Source organism: Leucopleurus acutus, assembly GCF_964270905.1.
Source record: "Leucopleurus acutus genome assembly, chromosome: 3".
Classification (NCBI taxonomy): Eukaryota; Metazoa; Chordata; class Mammalia; order Artiodactyla; family Delphinidae; genus Leucopleurus; species Leucopleurus acutus.
In genome coordinates this window covers 107,439,173-107,449,710 of record NC_139145.1, presented here as the reverse complement: position 1 = coordinate 107,449,710, position 10,538 = coordinate 107,439,173, and the positions used below count along the sequence as shown (strand labels likewise).

The 10,538-nt window shown below is 40.3% G+C and overlaps 1 protein-coding gene across 1 annotated transcript; it reads left to right on the top strand.

Moving 5' to 3' along the window:
• The first annotated feature begins 306 nt into the window (after positions 1–306).
• COX7C (cytochrome c oxidase subunit 7C) lies at positions 307–2,316 on the top strand. The gene is made up of 3 exons (XM_082836345.1): positions 307–481; positions 1,241–1,369; positions 2,207–2,316. Exons 1-2 carry the CDS (start codon positions 407–409, stop codon positions 1,355–1,357), a joined length of 192 nt encoding a protein of 63 aa, XP_082692471.1. The 5' UTR covers positions 307–406; the 3' UTR covers positions 1,358–1,369; positions 2,207–2,316.
• Positions 2,317–10,538: the final 8,222 nt, after the last annotated feature.

Here is a 10,538-nt window from a genome sequence, read left to right as displayed (position 1 = left end):
CCTTTTCCATAAACTAGAACACACATGGTGAAACTGCTTCGTTAACTTCAGTAAAATCGTTCTAGAAAAAGGCACCAAGAACCCGGACTAGAACTCGACAAGAACTCACGTCTGGAAGAAACACTGCTGGTAAGAATATTCTGATCCTACCGGAACCTGGGCGAGACTACATTTCCCACAATCTTTCAGGGCCGACAAGGCGCCACGATTTTCTGAACTACAATTCCCACAATCCTTGGGGGCCGCCGCTTTGTCGCGTGTTCCGAGAGCTCTGCCCCATTTCCCATCTTCCCTTTCGGTCCTTGCCCACAAGGGACAAGGTCGTGAGGAAAGGAGTGCTGGGTGTGCTTCCGCCATTTCTTCCGCCTTCAGTTTCTGCGCCTTTCGCAGGGCTTCCAACAGCGCTATGTTGGGACAAAGCATCCGGAGGTTCACAACCTCTGTGGTCCGTAGGAGCCACTATGAGGAGGGTCCGGGGAAGGTTAGTATGGAAGGGGCCTGGCTCAGGGGGCACTTGGCTGCGACTGGCTGAACTCCAAGGCCGCCTAAGGGCCGTGGAGAGAGAGCTGGGAAGCCGGGATTTTGATCTGGGACGTCGACTAGCATTCCAGTTCCTCCAGGGACCAGGGAGAAAGTTCAGGACCCTGGCTGCGCGCCGTAGTCGGGAAAAGGAATGAGTAGGTAAAGCCAGAGGCTTTACCTCACCTTAGTGCTCCCCCATTTCCCCCTCGCGCCCCACCCCGCCCTTCAAGATATGGAGGGCCCTGAAGCGCCTGGCTGCAGGTATTGCGGCTTAAAGCCCAGCTAGAGGTCACCGAACTCGAAGTGAAAGTCATTGAAACGTTGAGGATATGAGGGCCTGTGGTGTGGGGCTAGTCTCCAACTAGTTGACGAAATTAGTATTAACCGCCCTTGATTGAAGTTGGTTTTAGCCTCAAGTATAAATAGTTTAAATCGGGTAGTTAGCAGTAACACCCTCCGAGGGTTACCTGAAGCCTAGTATTAATGGGCCGAGAAAGGGTGTAGAGGGGTAGAGTTGATGAGTATTTTTTTTACCTTCTAGTGTTTTGTGTGATGGAGGTCATAGGATTTGAAAGGTAGTGTTTAAAAAAGTGTTATGGTATATGGCATATATATATAACCTGATTATGGAAAAAATAGCGTTTCCTGTATACTTATTTTTGATTTATAAAATCAGGTGATTTGAAGTTCAGTTTCTTTTCTCTTTTTTTCCCAACAGAATATACCATTTTCAGTGGAAAACAAGTGGCGGTTACTAGCTATGATGACTCTGTACTTTGGGTCTGGATTTGCTGCACCTTTCTATATAGTAAGACACCAACTGCTTAAAAAATAATCCATGAGACAGGTAAATAATTAGTGAATTTCTAATCTTCACAGAGGTTTCCCCTCTTTTCCTTTCTTTCCTTACCATGCCCCCCCCAAATCACAAATACGGTATTGTGTGTTGTAATTCCTGAAGTTAAGTGTGGGTGTGGCATTGAGAGAGACAGGTTAAACCTATAAACAAATGTATCTTTGTGTGAAAGCCAGTGTTTATTGAGTGCTGCGCTTTGTCAGGCACACTTTACGTTAATAAGCTCAGGTTGGCTACCAGGCAAGACTGAGGTGGATGATGTTAACCTGATCTGAGACCAAAAAAAAAAAAAATATTAAGTTGCCCAGTGTTCCATAGCTAGTGATGGTGGACCAGAATTTTTACCCAGGCAGTCTCGTTCCAGAGCTCAGGTACTTGACCAGGTAAAGTTCTAGTAAACTGATTAATGCTAATCTGTCTTGAGGGCAGTGTATATTAGTGTATACCTGAAGGAATCTTGTGTGCAGCAAGATGAGCAGATTCCCTGAGTGAGAAGAAAGGATTTATTTAGTTAAATTATAATCAGAATTTTCAGCAAAAGTAACACTAAAGGAATCTCTGTGGGATGATTGGAATAAATCCCAAAATATACTTTGGAAAAGAAAGACTTTAATTGTCTTAGTTTAGAAGGGAAATGATTTATCCAAGCCATTACTTGGGAAGACTCTGGTGCATATGATGAAGAAAATCAGTATGAATAAAGTCATGATACTGTAAACGCTTTCTGATGTACCAGTCATAAATTGAAGGACAGACAATATATTAATGAAACTACATATTTCTGTTAAATGAATGGGTTCTTTAATATCGTTAATTTTTTATTCACAGATACGAAGAGGAGCATTTTAAGATGTGCAGTCTCTTTGAAAAAAGGATCAAACTCTTGAACTCAGCATCCTAGATATGTTTGTAAATAAACTTACAGCATAAATCCTTAATGCCTCTTCTCTGAAATATGGAACATGATAATTGAGCATGTGCTTGTTTTTTTTTTTTTTTACATGCTCCAATTTGCCTCATCCACCAACCTAATACTGTTTGAATTAAGAGTCTCTTCCATAGCTTTTAACAGTGGAGACTTTGCTTTCTCCAACCAAACTATTCATAAGGGCCACTCACAGGTATGCTGGAAAGGGGGCAGGACTCTGCAGACATGGACAGTACAAATTTACTGGTCCATCCAGAAGATGAGGTTGCTTGGCTGTTGAACTTGTCATTACATGACATATTGAGATGGAAGAGAACATACATAGATTCACACTGTTATCTTGGACGAATAGACTGTGTTAGATTAGGATTTTTTTTTTTTTTTTTTACTTGCATTGGGTCTTTGTTGCGGCACTCTGGTTTTCTCCAGTTGCGGTGAGTGGGACCTACTCTTTGTTGCAGCACGCGGGCTTTTCATTGTGGTGGCTTCTCTTGCTGCAGAGCGTGGGCTCAGTAGTTGTGGCTCACAGGCCCTATAGCACAGGCTCAGTAGTTGTGGCACACGGGCTTAGTTGCTCCATGGCATGTGGGATCTTCCCAGACCAGGGCTCGAACCCGTGTCCCGTTCATTGGCAAGCAACTTCTTAACTACTGCACCACCAGGGGAGTCCCTGTGCTTACTTTTTATTTGGGTAATATTGCATTATTAGTTTCTTAATTAAATATGTATGTGATTTAGCTTTTTCTTGGTTTCAAATTATGAATTTTAATTTTTGATTCCTGGGTCAGGAATCTGTCGGTAATTCATTATAAAAGAAATGCAAACTTTGTCCTGTAATTTTTGTTTTTAATTTAAAGGCAGCAGAAAAAAGATAACTTTTAGTCTTTTTTTACTTTGAGGGAGTAAATTCATTTTTCTCCATGAGTGATAATTAGTTGATCATTAGGAAAACCAGTAGTGTTAGCAGGTTTAAGTTCAAGAGCTTCTTTTTTATCCTCTAGACCTGTACCCTAAAACTGAAATTTTTGCCATGATAAATGTGCTACTGACCAATGTTAGTCTTGTTTAGACTGAATGAAAGAACTATTTGAGGGACTTCCCTAGTGGCGCAGTGGTTAAGAATCCGCCTGCCAGTGCAGGGGACATGGGTTAGAGCCCTGGTCCAGGAAGATCCCACATGGCGCCGAGCAACTAAGCCATTGTGCCAGAGCTACTGAAACCCACATGCCTAGAGCCCGTGCTCCGCAACAAGAGAATCCACCACAACGAGAAGCCCGCGCACTGCAACAAAGAGTAGCCCCTGCTCACCGCAACTAGAGAAAGCCTGCGAGCGGCAACAAAGACCCAATGCAGCCATAAATAAATTAATAATTTAAAAACAAAAAACTGAAATGGAATGTAATAGCATGTGAGACAATATAGGAGATATGCCCATTCTATTCTGGAGCTTGACTAGTAGAAATGGGTTGCAAGATGGCTCTGATTAGCTGTATCAGTGAATCAAAATTATGAAATGAAATGCTGCTTACCACTTAAAATACAATGACTTAGTTCCAAGGGCTTTATATTAGGGCAGGGGGAAAGTAATTAGCTACTGAATATTTTAATCCCAGTTTGGTCACTAGAATACCTATCTTTAGGCTCTTTAGTAACTGCCTGGCAATTTATAAGCATGTGACTCCAGTTTAATTTTTTTTAAGTGTTGGCTTGAGTTTTTAAAACCATCACAGAATATTGATTTTTTTTCAATTTTATGTATATATTTCTCCCCTGCACTGGTTTTTAAAAGTTCAGGCCAACACCTAAAACCACAAGATTCCCATAAAAATCCAGATTCTCTTAGAAAAGGTTACACTGGGTGGACCCACTTAATGAAACTACACTAGGCCAAGTGTACCTTATGCAGAGGCTTCCCTGACTCCAGAATACCTGATTAGGGATTTTGGTTGGGGGCTGAAACCCAGGAATCATTTTAAGGAAACCAGAATTATCGTAATTAAGCTTTGGCCACCCTAATGGGAAAAATCAAAACGTCCTACATTTCGCCAGAGAAGCAGTACAAAAGGGGTTAAGAATATGGACTCAGGACTAAGATTTGACTGGATTCAAAGCCAGCCTTGACCGTGTTTCAGCTCAACTAGAGACTATCTCTGCCTCAGTTTCCTTGTGTATCAGAGTAACTATCTTAGGATATTGTGAAGATTAAAACAGAGTGCTTAACTCAAAAACAAGTGAGGTAGAGGAACTAAAACGGACATTGTATAAATTGTTCAAGTTAATCCCAAGGCCATTTGGCAGTTATAGATTGGTATTTTCAATTAGTAAGTCTAGCTACAGTTCTAACTAGTCCAGCAAATAACTTCAACCTTAACCATGTCCAAAAATGCCTGGAATCATGGTAGTAAATGCAAGCTGATTATGTAATAAGCAGTCACCATCAGTAAAATTAAAACTCTTTAACATGACAATCATTTCTCTATGGTTTCAGCCTCACCCTGGCCACAGCTCCAGTTTTGTGAACTGCCTCCACATATTAACTTAGCTCAGGTGCCACGTTTTTCTGTAGTTTTCCCTTGCCAATTCCTCCCAAACATAATACACTTAAGTCTCCAACACCCTGTAAACAGCTTTATAGTTAACCTTGGCAAGTACTGTAATCACTGATTTCCCTTCCTATGTCCCATACCAACTTGTAATTTTTCTGAGACCAGGGCAGCTTTTACTTATTCATTTATACTACATGTATAATTTAAGTGATCAGTGAACATTTATTGAATGAATTACTGAATTGAAACCAAGAATAGCAAAATTACCTAAAAGCAAACCCCAGACTTTCTGGTCTGTACACCAAAATGGTGTATGTGTCAGTGTTTCTGAAGAAAAATGAATTTTTCCCAGGTAACTTTATTAGTTGAGTTCTCCAACCAAATAATAACAGTTGTTGCAGACTCAATGAGATTAAGATTTTCTGCCAAAGTGTAATTTAACTATGTCACTGACCACACTGTTTAGTCCATCTGATGTTCTTTGTAGATAACCTTCCTTGAAAGAAAATGTATATTGATTTACATTCCGACAGTAGCTGTTGGTCCTGTTTGAGACCAACATTTTGAGAAGCACTGGCTTAAAGGGTTAGGGAATATGTTTTACATAACAAAAGATAAAGCTCAAAGAATTTAAGGGCATTGTATCCAAACTCAGCCTATTGTCTGTAAACTATTTCTTTGTCATGAGATGGCTGCTACAGTTCCAGGCATCCCATACAGACTTGACAATATCCAGCAAGAAAAGAATCTGTTCAAGTTATTTTTAAGAATGAAGAAAGATTTCCTAGAAGCCCACTAGCAAACTCCTTCTCCGTTCATTGGACACAAGGGATATAATATACCCATTTCTAAATACAACACTAGCAAGGGAAATGACAGTCACTGCAGTGATTACATTTGAGCAATTAATATTTTCTTCCAAGTCTTAACGTGAAAAAAGTGGAAACTGGAACAAACCAGCATTCTAATAGAACGGGAGAAGAAAGTGGTTATGGGGTGTGTAAAAGACAATGCCTGCTGCAACTATAAAGTATACTGAAAAGATCGACCCCAATGTCAAAATGTAATAAGCCTTTATTTTAGTGTAGCCAGTAAAGGCCATAGTGTAGGTCTTTAGAGTATAATTTAAGCTGATTTTAGAAAAGAGGAGAAATAGTGTTAATTCTTTTTTTCTGTCTCAATAGAAAATAATTTCTCTATAGTAAATAATGAAAGCTTTTACATGATTTATACTCTGTCACATCAAACAATTAAAAAAGTTTCATCCATTACGAAATGATACCTTGTTCTCACAGCTGTTAAAATTTTGTAGGCCAGAAGGAACATAGCCATTTTCTTTGTATTACGTTAATACAGTGAAGATTTTTTTAGTATATAATTATAATTTACAGTTAATTTTGGAGAGACTTCTTGAACTCATATTTGAATATGGGTACAAGTTATCTGGGTCTTTCTCTAACCTGGTATAGTAGTCATTAGGGCTTTTCAAGAATATGCCAGTTCTATTTCTGTATGCATGGCAGGATTGAACACTGTCTCCTTTGCTTTGACAAATGAAAATATGAGAAGAATGATGTGTTGACACTTCACGGAAGCTTTAGAAGACTGTACAATTCACCAAGTTCCCTTACTCCTGCTGCTGGGTTATAGCCTTCATTAGCCTGGGTTCCTGAGGTACTAGTAGTACAGCCCTTTGTCAAATGTATAGAATGAGCAAGAAACTTTCTCATTGTTTTCAGCCGCTGGGGTTTGAGGGTTGTGACTGCAGCAAAGCTTGGCCTACCCTCACTGAAATACTTGGGTACCCCATAAGACCTTGAAAAGGATTACTTCTCTATATCTCTGAATCTTTAATTGTAGAAATCTTTGTCAACTCGATCTTCTAAGGACTCTTCAAAATTTAAAATGAATTGTATCTACAATTACAAAGATGGGTACCATACCACACAAAAGCATGACTTGGTAGTAAGGAAAGATCTCTTTTCAGCACTTCCCATGTGTGTACGAAGGGCCAGATTGATGGAGGTAAATAGCTTTCTACTTTCAAAGTGGTTTTTTAGAGCTGCAGTTTTTAGTAGCTACCTATTGTGCATTTACACCTTGTCTCTCATTTTGATGGATCCCACTTACCCGATGGGCAGCTTTGTAAAAATTAGAAAAATGTGGGCCTTCTTCCAGGTGTGCACAGCATGCCAGAGCACACTCGCTCCCTTGTCCAGTCACCTTCATTGTGTATTGTACATTGGAAAACAGTACCACTCAATGTAGCATTCCTGTAGAAAGTCATCTCAAATTTAGGTTTTTCAGCTAAAATTCACCATCCGCTCACAATTTTCAGAGATCTAACAAAAGGCAGATACTACAATAATTGATATTGAATAATTATTCAAGATTTTAATGGGCTCTATATTCTTTAGAATAAGCTTTGTCTTTTTTCTTTGCTGTATTCCAAAACTTACTACAATTCCAGGTAAATATTAGGCTTTCAACAGTTATATTTAGATGACTATCAGTTGGGTTTAATAGCATTTCCTAGTATATGAGAAGCCAGTCTAGGAAATTCTCTTTTGATGCCTAGTAACAGGAGATGATCAGTTAAATATCTGTATATTGATAAATTTATCAGACTTACACCTTTAATTTGTTCGAATTAATAATATTAACAAATATTGAATAATATCTTTATGTTCTGAGAACTTTGCTTAGTGCAGTTGTATCTATAAACTATGTAGTGTGAAATCTCTTCATGCTCACTACCAAAATCAATCACACTTTCCTCAGACGGGGTACCATAAGTTGAACCATATGAAACTACCAATACTACAGATAGAAATTTTTGATGGTTCAATGGTCACAGTTTCCCTTCTCAGCTACTGAACCATGCATAAAGGTCCTTTTCTTCATATATGTACCTATTTGGGAAGCTGTGGATTTTCCCACCATCAGAAATTGATTAAATAGCTTGTATACACTCTGTGTAGCAGAATTGAAACTGTTTAACATGGGTATCAATATTACCAATTAAAGAAAAAGATAATTTAAAATTCTGAAATGCTGCCTTTTCCCTAATAGTCAAAGCTTTGGGGGACACTGCTGTCAATTACAGTACCAACAATAATTTTTGATGCACATAATAGGATGAGTTGACAGCAAGATTCTGGCTTGCAGTGTTTACCAGTATGGAAATTAATATGAATTACCTGGGGAAAAAAATTGTTGGAATTTTAGAAAGGAAATTCTAGATATCTCCAAGTTATCACAGAAAAAAAGGGAACTTCCTGCTCTAGACAATGTTTGTGTCCCCCTCAAAATTCGTATGTTGAAACCTGATCCCCAAAGTGACAGTATTTGCAGGTAGGGCATTTGGGATGTGATTAGATCATGATATTGGAGTCCTCATGAATGGAATTGGTGCTCTTAAAAAAGAGACCCCTGTAAAAAATTAATAAAATCCAAAATTAAATAGAGTCGAGAGACCAGAAGGAGGAGCTCGCCCACCCTATGATAATAGCTGAGCCCAACTGGAAGAAGACCTGTCTCTTCCTTCCTTCCTCCTGGCAAGGGCTCTTTGTTTACTATAGCCCTCCCAACTTCCTTTTCCTCTCTATAAAAGCACTCTTCTTTCCTTGCCTTGTGGAGACTTGCACGTGGCTCACCATGGTTGTAGACCTTGAATTGCAATTCTTTGCTGATCCTGAGTAAACCCATATTTGCTGGAGAAATATCTGGCAGTCTATTTGTTTCAGGTCAGCACCCCTAAGAGTTCCCTAACCACCTTCTGTCATTTGAGAACACAGCAAGAAGACATACCTATAAGCCAGGAAGCAGGCCCTCACCAGACACCAGATCTGCCAGCACTTTGATCTTGGACTTCCCAGCCTCCAAAACTGTGAGAAATTTTTTGTTGCTTATAAGCCACACAATCTCTGATATTCTGTTACAGAAACTCAAACTAAGACATGTCCTAAGTCTAAATTTCCCCACATGCCCTCCAGAGAAATTTACTGATCAGTAGAAAATGCAAATTCACCCATAACCTATGCCTTTAATGTAACTGTGATACTGTGATTTATAATTTCTATTTATAAATATATATATGGCCACTCAAAGGACCAAAATATATTTGTCATGTATCTTTGGTCTTTATCCACAGTTCCTGGCTCACATCTCCCAAAACCTTTGCAATTTCCTGAGCCATAAGAGCAAAGGGAGCATTTTTGTTATAAAATTTGCTCTCGTCCTCAGTTCCTGAAAATACCTCCGAGCCATGGAGGTCAAATGGGTGTCTTGTTATTCATAACCGCCCCTTTCCACAACAACTGGGTTTATGTTAATGAATGTGACTTTTGGAAAACACCTAAGGATGATGACTAGGTGCCAGGGCCAACCAACCTTGAATAGGAGGTTGGAACTTTCAGTCCTACTCCCTGATTTCTGGGGAGGGGAGAGGGAGCTACAGGGTGAGTCAATCACCAATGGTTGATGAGTTAATGAATCATGCCTGTGTAATGAATCCTCCATAAAAACCCCAAAAGGGGCACAGTTCAGAGAGCTTCCAGGCTGAGGAACCAGAACGCTTCCACGTGCCCCAATGCTGGGCTCCAAGATCCTGGAGGACCTCCTTTGTTCTGGACAAAGCCCTAGGTACCTCTTCATCTGCCTGTTGATTGGTATCATTTAATATCCTTTGTAATAAATCTGTAATCTAGCGGTAAATGGGTTCCCTGAATTCTGTGAGCTGCTCTAGCAAATTAATCAAACCCAAGCAGGGGTTTGTGGGAAGCACTGATTTACAGCCAGTTGGTCAGAAGCACAGGTAACAGCCTGAGGTTGCAATTGGCACCTGAAGGGGAAGATGGTCTAATAGGACTGAGCCCTTTACCTGTGGAATCTAATGCTATCTCTGGGTAGATAATGTCAGAATTGAGTTGAATTCTCAGACACACTGCTGGTGTTCGAGAAGTGTTTGTGTGGGGAAGCCTACACACACACACACACACACACACACACACACACACACACACATTGGAATTGGGTTCAGGAACCCAAAATACTAAGAGATAGATTTTAAGTTACCTGTAAGTAGAAAAATAAGCATTCAGACTAGCAAAATCACATATAGAGCCCATACCGAAGGGGAGACTTATGCAAAGATATGGGTAGGGTCAACAGGATATGAATGAGGGTGGAGGTAGGGCGACAGGGGATGTTGGGATACAGGTAAAATCACTCTCAAAAACCAATTGCACTCAGAGTGGGAAAATACTGAGAATCAGGTTGAGATCTTGCAGATTGGAGCACTGGCTACTGTGACAATGAAAGGAAGGGACTTGAAAATGAGCAGAACCCAAGGCAGGAGTTTCAGAATGGCACCACTTCTAGTAAGTCAAAGTGTCAAGGAGATGCACCCTTGGAGGCTGGCTGGTAAACGAAGAAAAGGAAGCATGAGGGCGAAATTGTTTCCTGTGAAAATGGAGTACAAACTCAGAACACCAAGCCCTCTCCCAACAAAGTGCAAATTAAAAAAAAAAAAAAAAAAGCCAGTAAGGGCTTCCCTGGTGGCGCAGTGGTTGAGAGTCCACCTGCCGATGCAGGGAACACGGGTTCGTGTCCCGGTCTGGGAAGATCCCACGTGCCGCAGAGCGGCTAGGCCCATGAGCCATGGCCACTGAGCCGGCGCGTCCGG

Bases quoted from the DNA above. Each gene is read 5' to 3' on its own strand.
- COX7C (XM_082836345.1), top strand. From the start codon at position 407: ATGTTGGGACAAAGCATCCGGAGGTTCACAACCTCTGTGGTCCGTAGG. The intron at 482-1,240 runs GTTAGTATGGAA...TTTTCCCAACAG, and splicing joins ATGAGGAGGGTCCGGGGAAG to AATATACCATTTTCAGTGGA.